Genomic DNA, 16,292 nt, shown 5'->3' on the forward strand with positions numbered 1-16,292 from the left:
AGATAGAAAACTTTTAATGGATTGATGTATTAACTGTTTGAGAATGGAGAATACAGGCTGTTTAGCCACACTTTTCCTAAGGGAGATATTGGACTCTTAACGTGCATTTTTGGATTAGCACAAGTAGGCCTGTCATTTCAGTGGGATGACATTTAGTCATCAGGATGGGGGGGACAGACCAAGCACAGGGAACATCTTCCTTTGTTCCCTGAGGGAACAGCAACCTTTCTGTGCAGACCATATCATTAGTGCAAAACACTCTGTCTCATACCATCCCAGGGTTTTGTTGCACTGAATAAATAAGGCTATACTGTGTTTCCTTCCCCAAAGCAGGACTGGGAGATGCTGTGATGTCTCTGTCACAGGCAGCACCTGTGGACAGCTGGCAGTCTTGAGCCACTAATTCTCCATAAAGCTTGTCGGAAAAAAATGAGATCCGGGGAAGGATTTAAAATTTGCTCATTTCACAGAACACAGTATTTTCTATCCCACGGTGTGCTGCAGAATGGGCTTAATGCTGAGCCTCAACAGGCACCAGCCTTCCTATTTGATGTAACACACCAAGGAAAACTTCCCAGTTTATGTGCTTTCTGCCTGAGAGCTTGAATACATCCAAATACTGACTTTTGTATATTGGGAAGGGTTTTTTTGTGTGTCTAGAGGTACTTGGGAGAAGGCTGGGAGCCGGGCTGCTCCTCCATTCACACCGGTGTCACTTAACATCCCCTCTCTCTCGGAAGACAGCTTCAAGGTTCTACTCCTGAAAGCTTCAAGGTTGTTTTCTGCCGTTGCACTCCGCGAAATCAAAGCCAAGACCACGCTCTTCCTCCTGCATCCCCTCCTCGGTTAATTTCACTTCCTCAGATCAATTCGCAAGCAAAGCTACACCTGCGTTATCCCTATGCTCGGGATGCGAAGGATCTTTTCCGGCCCGGGGCAGAGCAGCGCGGGGCCGGGGCAGGGCAGGGCAGCACGGAGCCGGGGGCAGCGCGGAGCCGGAGCCGCGGCGGGCGGGAGCAACGCGGAGCCGGGGCAGGGCAGCGCGGAGCCAGGGGCAGAGCGGAGCCGGGGCCGCCCGGGGCGGGGGCAGCGCGGAGCCGGGGCAGCGCGGAGCCGGGGCAGGGCAGGGCAGCGCGGAGCCAGGGGCAGCGCGGAGCCGGGGCCGCCCGGGGCGGGGCAGGGCAGCGCGGAGCCGGGGGCAGCGCGGAGCCGGGGCAGGGCAGGGCAGCGCGGAGCCGGGGCAGCGCGGAGCCGGGGCCGCCCGGGGCGGGGGCGGCGCCGCCGCGGCCGCTCGGTGCCGCCCCCGGGCCGCGATTGGCGGCGGGCGGGGCGGGGCGGGCGCGGCGGGCGGGGCGGGCGCGGCGGGCGGGGCGGGGCGGGCGGCGCGCAGGGCCGGGCGGCAGCAGCAGGTGGCTGCGCTCCGCTCCGCGCCGCTCCGCGCTCCCGCCCGCCTCGCCTCGCCTCTCGTCTCCCCGCCGCCTCAGCGCGGCCCCGCCGCCGCCAAGACGCCGCGGGCCGTGCTCCGAGTGAAGAATGGGGCGGCCAAGCTCGCCAAGCCGCCCGCGGCCGCGGGCGAGACCCCCGGCGGCGCCCCCGGAGCCGGGCTCTTCATGGAGCGGTCGCAGAGCCGCCTCAGCCTCTCCGCCTCCTTCGAGGCCCTGGCCATCTACTTCCCCTGCATGAACAGCTTCGACGAGGAGGACGCGGGTACGGGGCCCGGGGGCGGTGGTTCCCCGGTCGCGGGTCCGTGCGCTGTGGGCAGGCGAGGGGAGGGCGGTGTGCCGGCGCCATCCCCGGCCCGCCGGGGCTCCGGCCGTGCGAGCGGTGCTGGGGACCGCTGGCGGAGCGATGCGAGTGCCTGTGGAGGGTAGAACCGGGAGCGTTTCCAGCGGTGAAACACGCTCCGGCTGCTGATCGATGGGAAACACGGGTTATTTGCAAATAGCTCCTCTGTGTGAATGAAGGGCAGCGCTCCGGGAGAAGGCGTCCGTTCTGCCGGATGCTGTGTCCACTCTGATTTATACACCATCAGCTCTCGGGCTGATTGTTCCCAGCGGTTCTTAGCGCCGTACACCATGCTGCTTTTGGAGACGGGAATAATGGGATTCCGTTTAAATGAGGGCAGAGTAAATCCTAAAACAAAAGCCTTTCAGAATGGATGCAGTGAGGTTTTTTTTTTTTTTGTTTTTTTGTTTTTTTTGCCAGCATCAGAAAGACCTTTCTGGCCTCAGACAGTTGCCGGTAGTCATAAAATGAGACCGAGCTTAAAAAAGAGGGCCATTGGTAGGGAAAAGTAGGAAAAGCATTGGGTTGGAAGGGTGGTGGGTGCTGGGGAAGATGCTGGGAGTAGAGGGCAGCACAGCCGCTGCGTGGGTAGGGAGGAAGGGTGTGCGCGGGAGTGGATGGAGAGCCGCTGTCCATTCCCGGTGGATCCCCGGTAATTGAGGGGTGTTTTTCCCAGTGCACACTGTACCAGAGACTGAACCTGTGAATCTTGTGAGTGGCAAATAATAAAAGTTGGTGACTGAGGCGTATTTTAACATGACTGTCATGGTTGCATCCCTCAAAATGCCGGCATGCTCCTTTGTCTAGTGGCTCATCCCAAGATGTGCAGATGCCAGCAGGAATACATCAGCCCGCCAGCTGCTACACCTGTAAGGATGTTGTTTTTAAAGGAGTTGACGTAAGAATCAATTCATCATCTGTGTGATTAACGTAGACTTGTCATCAGCATCATGCAGGGGTGGCAGGCAGAGGATTGTCTCCTCCAACAGATGTAGTTTTTAAAATTTTTGTCTAAAATTTTTGCTGATGATTTATTTGCACTTCAGATTTGGCTGTAATGCCGAGGAACATTCAAGACAATAACGGGAGCTTTGGGAAGTCTCAGTGCTGTTGGTTTGGGAATGATTGATAGTGAGAAATGCACAAGTATGAGAACCCAACACAATGCCTGGGACAGCATTTCATTCCCTGGTGTCCAACCCCTCCTGCCCTGAGCAAGGTGATGGTTTAGGTGAGTGCTTCCTCTTCCAGCGCTTAAAAAAACGCTTTTGCACTGAATTGTATTTATTCACACTTAGTGAATGCTCATGCATGAATGTTAATAAGCTGCTCTTAATACAACACAAGTACTTGTCTCTGAATTAAATAAATCTCTAATTAAGACCTCATTCTCCAGCAGCTTATGAGCAGATCTTGCCTGTGTGAGTTGTCTCATTAGTGAAGCTGCTCAGGGTGGATTCAGTGCGATGGGGATGTTGCAGTGTTGCTCCTGCATTTCTTGCCTGTGAGTGTGTGTTCAGACATGTATGAGCAACCAGCCAGGGGAAACGTGTGTTGCTCTCTATTTCTGGTGTTAAAACTACAAGTGTATAATTTTCTCAAAGAAATAGATTTCATGAAAGAGAAATTATAAGAGAAATGCTGAAATTGTGCCAGATAAGATTATATATTATTCATACCCATGCACACTTCTGAAATAGTGAGAGATTCTGACCAGTTTGGGTTGCAGCATGATTTCTGTCAAAAAAATAGATCTCGATAGCTCATTCAGGGAGATGAATACTGCACTTGGCAAGATGTTCTCTATAGGAGGAGGTAGGAAAAAGATGAAATTGATCTCGGGGGCATTGACAAAGTAAACAATCCTATTTCAAACAGACGTATCATCCATTTTGTCTGAAGCTGAAAACCACATCTTTAAGAGAATAGCTGTCCTACAGAAAAAGAAGAAGAGATGATAAATGGCCAAGCTTAAAGGAAATATGATGTTTTCTGAAAGAGGAAAATAGCCTAATGATCACTTAAATCTACAAATAGAAAAATTCTTGAGATGTTTCATTTAAGTTACTATGGATGGTTATGTCAAAGAGCTTAAAAGGAAATTTACAGACATGCTGAGAGCCGTGGCTGCATTTGGGTAGTGGTAACAATACCTCTGGCTTCCAGTATTTCCCCCTTTTAGTCTGGAAAAATGACTCTGCTTTTGAAAAATACAGAATATACTTTTACTTACGCAATATTTCCTTTTCTGCCATGGCCCTTTTTTTCTTCTTTACTGTCTACCTTGTGGACATAAGGAGAGAAGACTCTCCTCATCTTCTACAATTCCTTTGCATGGTACACCTGCAATGTGTCTGGATGGGGTTCTGAGCAGTGAACTGGGTGCAGATGATCTCTTCATATGCAGAAACAGGCAGCCAGTGGAGGCAGGAAAGCAACAGGGCTTGGAGCAGGAGAGGGAATCATATTTGAGTGCTTCCAGAGCATGAGGGTGATGGAGTTTCAGATATGTCATGTCCATGTGTCTCTCCAAAGAGGCAGGTGTAGATTTCAGGGTTCCAATACCCTTTTCATTCCTCAGCTGCGTCTACAAAAAAGATGCTCTGAGCAAATGTGGAGCTTTTTTCGCCAGGAAGTTGCAGTGGGGCTTTGAAATAGCCAAAAATGCACTCAGCAGATCAAGGGCTCAGGGTTAATAACTCTTTTGATCTCAGCATGGTAATGTTGCTGGCCTTCCTGCTGGCTGAGTGCCATTGTCTTTGCTCCACTAAGGTCCCCAGCAATGTCAGTGAAGTTTAAGGATTTTTAAACTGCAGTTATTATCAGAATAATTGTTGGTTTAACTTATGCAAATGTCTATCCTACATTTCAGTTATGGAGTAGTAGAGTAAGAAGAGGTAAAAGTCAGTCATGCACTCTATGTGGGCACATTTCTAGAATGCCTGTTTCTGACACAAATCTTCTGAACACAAATCTGAGCTGTTCTGAGGGTGTGCCATACGTTTGGTCTTGGCTGGAATCAGCTGTTTGGAATATTGATATTCCTGTGGGAACATGTCAGAAGGAACCAAACCTCTGAGGACTGAACTGCCAAGTGCGTGTGGCTTAAGAACAGGATCCATGATGACTGTGGGCACCTGCCTTGTAGGCAGCTTGTGGTGCACCTGGGTGCAGCTCCTAATGAAAGCTGAGGGAATGGGGTGTATGACATCCCTCTTTGACTGATGGCCTTAGCACAGCCCTCCCCATTCAGGATGAGGGTAATCTTTAAGGTTTAAGGCTAATGGTGTGGAGGAGAGCAATCTTGTTCCTTGTGTGGAGCATGAAGTTTGGAAACCTGGGTAAAGCAGAACAGCAAGTAAGGATTTTGTAGAGAGTACCAAAAACCGGCTTAGAGCTCTACATGCAGAACAAGCAAGCTTTGAGCAGGAGAAAGGAGGTGGTTTGAGTAGCTGGGACAGTTGATGTAGCAGTGGTGAACCCACTGGGAGTTGGGAAGTCAGAAGCAGTGCTCAGCTGTGGAGGGGTGAGAATTTCCAGATGAGGACCCCGTGTACTACAAAGGACAAGAGGTACACCTAAAGAAAGACAGGTAGGTAAATGCTAAAAGCCACTGGAAGGGATGGGGTTTCATTTCTTGTGCCTAAACTGCAGGACCCTCTCTGGGTCTGGGTGTGTGCTCCAGCTGTGCTGTTGCCCAGCTGGGTGAGACACTGCAGTGCACCAGCTCCTTTCATCCTACATCCTGGTTTTCTTGGGAAGGATGCCTGCTTGCACTGGCAGAAGGTATCTGTAGCATGCCCTGACAGGCATGTAGATTTGGATGTGTGGAACTGTAGCCATGGGTCACACTGCAAATGCAGCTACCCTGGAATCCAGATCCAGCTTGAGCATCTACACAAGGTTCCTTACGTGCACACATGTGAAGAGCAGGGCTGCTCTGGTCAGGAGGCAGGGGAAGGTACAGAGCAGCTGTGAGGGACTGGTAAATGTCCCCTGCCTGGTCAGGACCTCGGCACAGGCACTGTCCAGCTTGGCAGACCCCTGTCCTGGCTGCAAGACAGGACAATCAAAGCATTTCTCAGCCAGCTGGAACCAAGTGTCTGGCAGAGAGAAAATGGTTTCCAAAGTCAAAATGTCTCCTAGATACTGACAGTAAGCCTTCCTTGTGTCAGCTGCTCATTCAGAAAAGAGTTGAATTAGAGATGAAATAGAGCCCAGGCTGCTGCTTTCACACATTATAAAGTACTGGCAGAGGCACTGTGTTACGATCAATTGCTTTGAAGAGAAAGTATGTGAAATACTAATTAATTGGATTGATAAAAAACATTTAAACTATTGGGCTGTTAGAAGGGGCTGTGGACATTTAGGTTAGTTTAGGATATTCTTTTGTTTGGGTTTTATCTGTTGAACTTCCTTATATTTTTAAACATTGACCTTCTCTATAATTTCGAACATTAAGTGTTACAAAGCTATTAAATAGAGCCCCTATGAGTGTTTTCAGGTTGCCATGGATATTTCTCAGTTGCAGCACTGTATTGGGGTGCATATGGTTTAAAAGAAAATTATGATTCAACACTTAACTAGTCCATTTTTACATTTTTTTTTTAAATATAGCCTAAGTGCATTAGGTCCTTTTTGTGCTTACTTCAATTTTGTTTCATCCAAAGTTAATTTTTGGAGCTCTGTAAGCCTCTAACCAGTTTTGTTAGTTGTTTGTAAGGTAGGTAACCACACTCATGTGGCAGACATATAGGGATCAGGGGAAATTATTCATCCATGTGGAATGTTACCTGTTTTTTTAATCTGTCTTTTATGAATGAAAGGATAGTTTATCCCTGTAACCCTGCAAAGATAGCCCCTAGAGCTCATCTGGCCATGCACTACCCCAGAGGTGCCAACTCCCTGCAGGAGTTGGTGCAGGAGGCAGCAAAATCCAGGGCTTTTCTCTCTTCTTGCACAGTAAGGGAGTGTATCTTTGGCTGTAGGTTATCCTAGTGATTGTAAAAAATACCTCTCTCCCTGCTGGGCACGTTCTAAGTCTAGGTAAACATGTTTGTTTCATAAATTAATTAAGTTGAAATAAAAAATGGGAACAGTGCTGAAAGAGCTGCTGTCAAATCAGTCTTCAGTCAGAGGAAAGTGTATGAAAGGGACCAGCAGCTTGGAAGAAGAGGCTGCTGATAAGACCTGCAGAGGCTGGTGATCGCAGACCCAGTTATGAGTTAATCCAGATCCTAAAGACAGCCACTGATGGTTGCATTGATGGGTGCACCTGGTCAGGCAGAGCTGAGCAGTCCTTGCTGTCCCTTACCTGCCCTGTGCACTGGAGGCAGCTTTCTGCTCTCAGGCCCTGCTGCTGTTGCACATGTGGCCAGAGGACCACAGGTACAGACAACAGGTTTTGTCTTTAGTGGCTGTGGGAGACTGGAGCAGAGCAGGAGCCCTGAGAATGAGTCAGCACAACAAGCAAGGGACTCGAAACCTTGTCCTTGTTTGTGTTGCTCTCGGTGTTGTGGCTGCACGTGAGAGCCGTGGTCCTGGGCCAAGTTCATGCTGTGCCTGTGGAAAGGCAAAGCAAAATGTCAGCGTCGGTCCCAGGGCGCTCGTGGTGCGTGGCAGAACCTGGCAGATGGGGAGGGTGGCACAGATGGGCGCGCGCGGGGAAGGGTGACGTGGCACCGGTCAGCGCTCGGCGTGCCAGGCTGCCTCCCCAGGCCACCAGCTGCCTCCCGCTCCTGTGTCCCATGGGGCGTCCTGCAGAGTCCCCCAGCACGCCCCAGCCGGCAGCATCCCCCTGTGCCGTGTTCAGAATTGTCAGAAACGCTGATGTAAGGTGGGAGGAAGAGCAGCAGCTGCTACCCCGCTGTGCCACAAAGTGCTGCGTAGAGGTTTCCTGGGTGGTTGTCTGGGTGTGGGTTTACAGGGGAGAGAGGGATGTGGATGGGGTCGTGGGCCATGATGGTGGCTCTGTGCTGTCCTCTGAGCTTTTGCAGCACACACTTGCAGCCGTGGAGAGCGTGGCGTTGTCACCTTGCCTCGAAGGTGGCCTGATGTACTTACAGGTATTCAGGGGATGATGCTGAGTTCCAGCTGTGTGTGCTGGAGTTGTTGAAGGGTGGGTTCTATGTGACCTCTGCCAGCCACAGGAAAATGATATCTCTTTCTCTTACTCTTTTGTCCGCTAGTTTCCAAGGAGAAGAATCTGTCCCTGGAAAGCTTTCTATCTAGGAGACACTGCTTTTTTACTGCTTCTATTTCATGTGCAGTTAATTCTAATGCAACATTTATTAATTCAAAAGCACTCTGTACTCTAGGAAAAAAAAAATCTTTGCTTTGTCAGATTCTTGCATCAGGACGAGTTGTGAAATGCTGTAGCTACTTTGCTTCAACATTTCTGTTTGACAGACTGTGTGGATCTGCTTTGTGTAGGGAAGAATTAAGTTTGATTGGAGTAGTTGTTTTGAGGAATAATTTATCTGTGCAATTGTTTTCTGAAGCACTATTTGCTTCTATTTGAATGCCTTCAGTTAGATTAGAAGTGTGAACAATTTAATTTAGGAAATGGTCTGGAAGTCGATGATGGTTTTGGTGGGGCAGCGAGACCTGACTCACTCAAGACTCTCAGCCCTGCCATCTCCTCCTCTCTCCCACAGACATCTGTTGAGAAGCACCATTAGCATATTTGAATAAGGATTTCTGCTCCTCTGCGGAAGTGTTCAACACATTTTGAATGTCCCGTCTATCCAGATGATGTTCCCTTGGGGTTTGGTTTTATTTTCTGGCAGGTTGCTATACTGTATGGCAACACGTGTCACGATTGGGATTCTGCAGCACAACGATCCATCAGTTGTGCCATTGCTTAAGTCATCTGCTGATGGCACACAGATTAGGAACTCTCTGCTGTCCATCAAACCATGCTTACTGTGAAATTTGCATTTAAGTTTTTATCTTTGGCTTTGTTTTTGCCAAACAGCACACTTGTAAAGGCTGAGTAGCCCTGATACAGCCTTACCACATGGAGGTACAGCAAGCCCTGTAGCCCTACCTGTTAGTCAGATCCAGCCACAGTTAAATCACTGAGATGGATAATGTTCCACCTTAATGCCATGGGGGTATTGTATCAGCTTTGTCCAAAACACAGAGCACTCCTACAGCTTTGCAGAAACCGGTGTAAAATGTCTGAGTGCTCAACAATTTGGAGAGTACACCGTGTACAGAGGTAAATGATGCATTTTTCTCAAAGCCGTTTTATTTCTAAGAGGAACTTAAGCTATTTTCTGTGTCCTTATTCTTGCAAATGTAGAAGTAGAGGGGTCACTTATCTGTTCCCCAGGTAACTAATCTACTCCTAATCAGAAGGTTAGTTTACCCTAAAATTTAGCTTAAATATGAATAGAAATAGTGGATTGCTATTGCATTCCTCCCAGCACCATGGGAAGCAATTGATCACTGCTCTTCAAAGCAACTCTTCACATCGCAAAACTGTTCCTTCTTGTGCCAGTAATTCCAAGCCAGGAAATGGCTGTAATGACAGCCAGTCCTGCCTGGCATCCTTCTCCCTCCTTTTGCTGTTTGGACCAAAGGAACCTGATGGATGGTTTTGTTTTCATCAGGTGTTTTGGGTTTTGTTGGTCTTTTTGTTGTTATTTTGTTTTGTTTTTTCATTAAGCAGTTTTCAAATGTCCTGTTGGCCTTCTTGCTGGACTTGGGATTGCATAGAAGGAGCAGCGTGGACACTGCCCTGGTTGCTGTCTGGCCCCTTGCAGTGAGGAGGATCTGTTTCCCACACTTTGTATGCACTATTCCTGTAAATACACACTCTTGCTCCTGGCTAACACTCAGGGTATGATCCATGCTATTTTCCAGATCATTCCCAGCATGAGTGCTGTTGGCTACTCCTTCCCTTTCTGGCATTTGTATGTTAATTTTTTCAGTGCTCTGAAATTACTGGTTTTTACGTGTGCCTTTAGTGATTTTCTTTGTGTTGATTTGGAGGATTGAGCTATTTTATCCCATGGGTATTGGTCTGAATTCAATATCTGTTGTTTAGCAAGACCTGTGCTTATGGGATATTTGTGGGATTGGGAGGTGGGGTAAATGTCTGTAATAAGATGCTTTTTCCCCTGGGCTCCAGGAATGCAGCAATGTTTGTGGATGACTTTGGGAGCTGGAGGAGATGCTCTGTAACTGAGGATCCTTGGGTGGAATGCAGCATCCTTGAAAACCTTTGCTGTCAGAGTGGCCTGTTTTGTCAGGCACCTTCTCATCTCTTCATTCTGTGATGCTCAGGTCAAGGGACTGCCAGGCTGTCATTCAGAGCAGCTGGAATGAGGCTAGTAGGGGTTCATACTGTGCTTCTCATTGGTGACATCTGATTTAAGAGGTTATAGTCCCTCTGCCCAAGGAACACATGGTTGTGTCCCTCTCTGGAGCTGACCATCCTCTGAGGAGCAGCAGCTCAGCTGTTGGTGGGCTCAGACTTGCAGAAGCAGCAGTGTCACCAAGGGACAGGAGCGTGGGGACAGGCTGCCCCTCGCTCAGCTCCCTGGGCAATGAGGATGAGGCTGACATTTCCCAGTGGTGACAGTTTCCCAGTGGTGACAGCTTCCCAGTGGTGTGGGACTTTTGCCAGCTGCCCACCAGCAGTATGCATATTTACAGTTAGCAGGGAATGTATCCTGCCACGTGGATGAAAAACATGTTAATTGTGTTGCAGCCAAGATGTCTAAGAAGATTAAGATTTTTTTTTTTCCCCTGTTGTAAATCCAGCTCCTTGTTTAGCACTTATCAGCATCCTGGGAGGATTGTGTGGGTGGGTTTTTTTTAAATTTTATTTTTACTATTTACCTTTCTTTTCTTGTATTTTATGCATGTCCTCACAGCTCCAGTGAAAAGTTAGGAAACCTTCACTCAAGATTGTAAGGTGGCTGCTTTATATCCATATTTGTGTTTTAATCAGATTGTCAGAAGAAAAAAAGAGAAGGCTTTTCCTTTCTAATGCCTGTTGGATTTCCAACTGCTGTAGTTATTAATTCCTGAAAGTATCATGACTACTCACACCCAGTAACTTTCTCTGTCCCTTACGTTCAGGTTGTGCTGCTGTCCCTCTGGCTGAAGCCCTGCCACCTCCTGCCATGAGACCTCTCCAGTAGCCTGTGGGATTAGAGCAACTGCTCTGCACCACTTCTGCGAGCCCTTCCACCTTTATAGCAGTTTGAATTAAAGTCACAGTAAGGCTAGACAGTGCTCCAGACTAACTTTTGAAGCTTGTCAGTATTCTGCTTTCCCCCAGATCCCCTCAAAACAGAAGGAATTACAGGAATTGCTGTCGCAACCCACTGTTGAATTTCAATGATGTATTTGGTATGTTTGCCAAAAACCCAGGCGTTTTTGTGTGGGTTGGTCCCTACACATCTGCCTTTGTGGATCGCATAGTCCACAGTACATCCCTTCCAGATACAGCATTTTTGTTGCAATGTAAGTAAAGAGGAAAGGCTTAGATCCCATTGTCTAACGTACCTTGAAATAAAAACAAGCATTCTGCCGTGAGCATAATTTCTACAAGAGTCAGTGCTTGTTTTAAATATTAAATGTGCAAAGCTGGGCTTTTTCAAAAATGCCTGTGAGTTTTGGTGAAAGTGAATGGGGATTTGGGGCTGTGTCTGCTTTTGGCAGTTCAGAAGATCACCCCACAGCTCTGCAAGTGTGGGGCTGAGGCTGCTGCTCTGTTTGTGCAAAACCAGCTGGAGCAGAGGAGCGGAGCCTCGCTGGGACCCTGCAGTTCGAGGGAGCTGAACTGAGATGGGCAGCGTTGGAAAGGTTGGTGTGGAAAAGCAGGGCAGGCAGCGCCGAAAGTGGGCGTGCAGGCCAGCGCTGGGCCTGGCAGGCGGCGCGTGTTAAATCAGGGTGATTTATGGAGCAGTTTCTGTTAAAAGCTTCCTCGTGCACTTTAGGAAGCGGAGCTGCCAGGTTGGTCAAACTCCAATGCCCAGACAGTTTGAATTGGCTGCCGGCTGCAGGAACGAGCGCGGCGAAACTCGAACAGCCGCTTCCTCCTGCCTTTGCAGGCTGCCACATCGGTGCTGCTGCTCGCCAAGCAGACAGTGTCAAAATGTTACGTGGTATGAGGACATTTCCATGGCAACGTTAGCATCCCATGACACCCGTTCTCGTACCGCGGTGTCAGCGCATGCTGTCCTCGATGTGCTTTCCTCCTCCATCTGGGGCCTTGAGGAGGGCTGTGGTACAGGATCGTGTGGATTTCTTCAGCTGTGGGGCTGAGGGTGGAAGAGATGCTCTCACTGGGCTTTTGTGTCTTAAGTAAGGCAATGATTCCTTCTTTTAGCATAGCAACACTCTCATGATCATGATTGGGCTCAAAAGCAGCTGGATGTGCTTTCTGCTGCACTGAAGGAGCAGCTTTCCCTCCATCAGTGGGTCGCTGCAGTAGCTGTGTCCTGCCTGCCCTCAGAGGCACCCACACTCTGATCAGGCAGCTCTGAGATGACTCAGTTTGGAAAGGCACTCTGGTCTTGCTTTGGGACAGTCCTTTCAGCCCAAAAAAGCCTGTTGCTGATGTCCCTCTGCAGCCTGCAGTGGTCTGCTCCCTCCTCCCCTTCCTTAGCAGGAGCCATCAGCAGCCCCGGCACAGCTTGCTTTGGGGCTGGTTTTGGACACCTGCCTCACACCTTTGGGTGGAGTCTCCTCCATGGCTACCTGGAGGTTTCATCATGTCTTCATCAATGTTTTGGACTTGCCTAAAAATATATCAGATTTTGCCGCTAGCTCTGTGTCCCGCCAGGATTTTCAGTATTCCCCAAGGTTTATTTTCCTCTTGTCTTCCTATATTTCTGCCAGGTAACATATTCCAAAATTAGCATCATGTTTTGTTTTTTTTTTTTTCTTTCCCACACATGTTTATTGGATCTTTTCCCTTGACACAGAGAAATCTGTTCTCAATATAAGCTAGAGCCTTGGCAAGAAATAGCAAAGGTGGAGATGTTTCCTGTATGGCAGCCCGTGGGCCTTCCACCAGTGCACGTTTCTCTCTTCTGCTTGGTATTTTATTAGAGCAGGAGAGAGACCTGGGGTTAGTTATTGTGCGTGTGAAGATTCTGCAAATGGCAAGGACAAGAGATGTTTAACTAAGGATTTGCCTGCCCAGTGTGTACAGGCAGTGGATGTGCAATTCAAGCTACGTGGGTACACAACAAAGCTGGTTTTCATAATGTAACAGCATAAAGGGATCATATATGATAGAACCCAGAGCTTGTGATCGTCACATCTGGTCTAAAGGGTCTGAGAGGGTAAATGTGAGGTGAATGTGAGAAAGTACCTGTTGAAGCTAGGGGAAGGAGCAGGACTTGATTTTTCAATGATTTCTGTTTGTCCGGACCCATTTCTGAACTGTTTCACAATAATAATTCTCAGCTCTCCCATCTTGCCCAGTGCTCTGCTTTGAACTGTGCCAGAGTCCCAAGTTAATCATCCTGTAAACTTGTTTTTCATCTGTTTTCACTGAATTCCTGGCATCTGCCTAGTAACAGGAGTAGGTCTGTTCCTGTGACCTGGCTGCTCAGTCTCTGCAGAAATACTTTTACTGCTCCTGAACAGGAGACGCTGCTATGTCCTAAACTCAGTTTTTCCCAAGACCAAATCCAAGCCAACTACCTTTCAACCTGGCATCATGTGGGCCCTATTTCAATATTTTTCTATTTCTGTCTCAGTACTGCCTGGCTTACCTACTAAAACACTCTATGAAATATTGCATGGTCGGTTGAGGCAAAATCTGGCTTGTTGCTCTAGGAATAATACCAGGCAAATTATCCACAGTCCATTTTATTTGGTGAATTCAACTGTTTTCACAGTCTGTTCACTGCAGCTGTCTGCTGCAGAAAGGCAGCAAGCTTGTTGGACAGAGTGACTGTAAAAATCAGGAAGTCTTATTTTGGGCCATAATTTTGTTTAATTTCCTGAAATCTAGAAAGGTCTATATTTTCTGAAACATCTTTGCTCTGGAGCTCTAAGGCTGGCTTTCCAAAGATTTCCCATACAGGTTACTGCCTGTATGAAAAATGTTGGTGAGAGGGTTGAATCCTGAAGCAGGGACAACATGATCTGAAAATGCTTCACTGAGCAAAACATTAATAACTGGCTTATGCCAGTTTTGTTAAAAATGTGCTTTTATATGCAAGCTGACCAAGACAGGAGTGTTCTGTGAATATCAGTTATGCAGATTAAAGCAGCATTTGGCATCTGATACTCAGTTAATCTCAGTTAATGGTTTGAAAACTGGATTTTGCCTGTTTTAATGCTAAACTACTATGTCAGGAAAGATTATCAGCCTGTTATTTCAGTTTACAAGGAGGAGGAAAAAAAAAAGCTTAACATCTTGATACAAGTACATATTGGAGGGTTTAGGTATCATAAAAGGTTTGGTGACCTGTTCCTTTAACCTCTTATAACCATCAAATTTGAGAGGAAATTGCAGTCCAAAGTGACCATTTTAAAACTTGCAGATCTGAGTGGTCTAAGAGTCAACCTGCTTTTTCCTCTTGACATTCCTCTGTTTAGTTCTTCAGACCTGCAGGTGTCCAGTCCACTAAGGCTGCAGTGCAGAGAGGGGGAAAAGAGCTGCAGAACTAGGACAGACTTGGAGTATATTTAACAGTGTTCTATTTCAATGTGACAACAGCTATCGAACACCTACAAGATTGCAAACTGTGATTCACTCGGAAGCTGATATAACTGATGTCACGTTGTATTAATAGCTACAGAATTGTAACTGCTTTTAGCAGTGAGATTCATTAACAGCCTCTACAAACACTCTTGACAATCAGTTGAAAACCTGAAAATATTAGGTGTATGTAAAAATGGATTATGCCATAAAGGAACCTCCCTGTGCTGCCAAATGTGTTTACAGCAAGTTCTTGAGGGTGTTATGCATAATGATTCCTCTTCATCACTTTCAGTAGGTCTTAGTGATAGCAAAAGGTGTTTGAGGACTGATCCACACTCTAAATTAATTAGGAGCTGCTGATCTAATGGGTTGCATGATGTGAGTGTATTTGGGGATTATGGTGTCCATGACATTTTTCTTGGCACGTGGAAGCTGCACAACCTTCCTGCATAGTGCTGATGATGTCTTGGAAGGTATTTGTTCCTTCACCTGTTTTAGCTGCACATTTTGGCTTCAATGAGTGTGGTAAACCATGCCAAGACAGAACTCTCCAAGGGGTACCAAGTGCAGAGAGTTCTGCTCCTCTCTGAGCCTTGCACACTTTCCTTGCTGTGGGCTGATAGCATATCTGGGGAGATGGGTGTGGAAGAGAAGGAAATGTTCAGTTCTTCCTATCCTTGAAGACAATTAATTAATAGCAAACAATGCTTTTATTTTATTTATTTTAAATATTGCATGCTCTTCAGCCTCTGTTATCTCTCCTCTGGGTTGAATGAGTTCCAGACTCTTCATAAACTCATCTCTTCATTACACACATGTGGTTTTAAGCTTTGCATCCCCAGCATGACAAGTCAGGACATGGTTGTAGAAGTGAAATGAAGACTTGAAATTCAAGAGAGGAAGTGTTCAGGGTGACATTTGCTCTGTGTCAAGTTGTGTAGTCAAGCTTGTCACTGGAAGTGAATGTGTGGATGTGTAAAGCTAGGCTGACATTTCCAGTGCTCTGGGTATTTCTGAGAGTTGTTCCATCATGATTGGCCACCTACTTCCCTCAGTTCCTTCTTTCCCATATATCACAGTACTTCTCTTCCTTTTGGCTATGAATAATTCCCTTTTCTTTAAGTTTTCAGGTGGTATCTCCTCTGTCTCATTCATCTCTCATTTGGATGTGACCTTAATTTTGGTGGCCTGTGACTCTTAGGCTGTCGTGTGCTGTCTTGTGGAGATGGAGTCTTCTGAGACTGGTAGGAAAGATTGGCTCAGGACACAGCAAATTGCAAATAACAGTACTTAGAAAACAGTACTGTCTGCCAAGGAAGCAAAGCTCCGTATTTTGAGACGATGGAAACCCTAAGCCCTTTTTTTCCTTTTTTTTTTTTTATTTTTTTTTTTTTTTTTTTTTTTTTTACAAGATGGGAAATCTTGGTGTTGAATACATTGTTTAATGGTCATTTGCCCTTCCTCCCTAGAGTTACAGGTGGTTGTCCAGATAATTAAGTACAATTGTTCATCTTCCAGTAACACTGTTTATATTTTAAATATTTCAGTAGCAAAGGATTCATTGGGCACGTAAAACAGCAAGTGATCAAACCATGTCTGGCTCAACATGTCTGTTGAAACAGCCTATGACAGTTAAGGAGTGTAATTAACAAGACACATAGAATGGGATTGAAAAAAGATGTGAAAATAAGCAGAAAGATTTGAAAAGGATTAAGAATGTTAATGACAAACCAGTAGTTAAATGGTGCATGATTAATGACTGTAGAAGTAAAAGGTTGACTAAATATTGTGACTCTGTAATGGCTGCCCCAAAGTAATAGAAAAA

At 46.9% G+C, this 16,292-nt stretch overlaps 1 protein-coding gene across 3 annotated transcripts in view; it reads left to right on the forward strand.

Moving 5' to 3' along the window:
• The first annotated feature begins 1,390 nt into the window (after nucleotides 1–1,390).
• Nucleotides 1,391–16,292, forward strand: part of RIMS4 (regulating synaptic membrane exocytosis 4) — a 56,465-nt gene continuing 41,563 nt past the window's right edge. Inside the window, exon 1 of one of the 3 annotated variants that reach the window (XM_085558027.1) lies at nucleotides 1,391–1,707. In XM_085558027.1, coding sequence (XP_085414153.1) covers nucleotides 1,611–1,707 — 97 coding nt within the window. In that variant the 5' untranslated portion in view covers nucleotides 1,391–1,610. Of the gene's footprint in view, nucleotides 1,708–1,825; nucleotides 3,017–16,292 lie in introns of those variants that run through there. The other 2 variants (XM_021527866.3, XM_085558026.1) reach the window with 2 other exon arrangements.

Source organism: Lonchura striata, chromosome 20 (assembly GCF_050655825.1).
Source record: "Lonchura striata isolate lonStrDom1 chromosome 20, ASM5065582v1, whole genome shotgun sequence".
In the NCBI taxonomy this organism is placed as follows: Eukaryota; Metazoa; Chordata; class Aves; order Passeriformes; family Estrildidae; genus Lonchura; species Lonchura striata.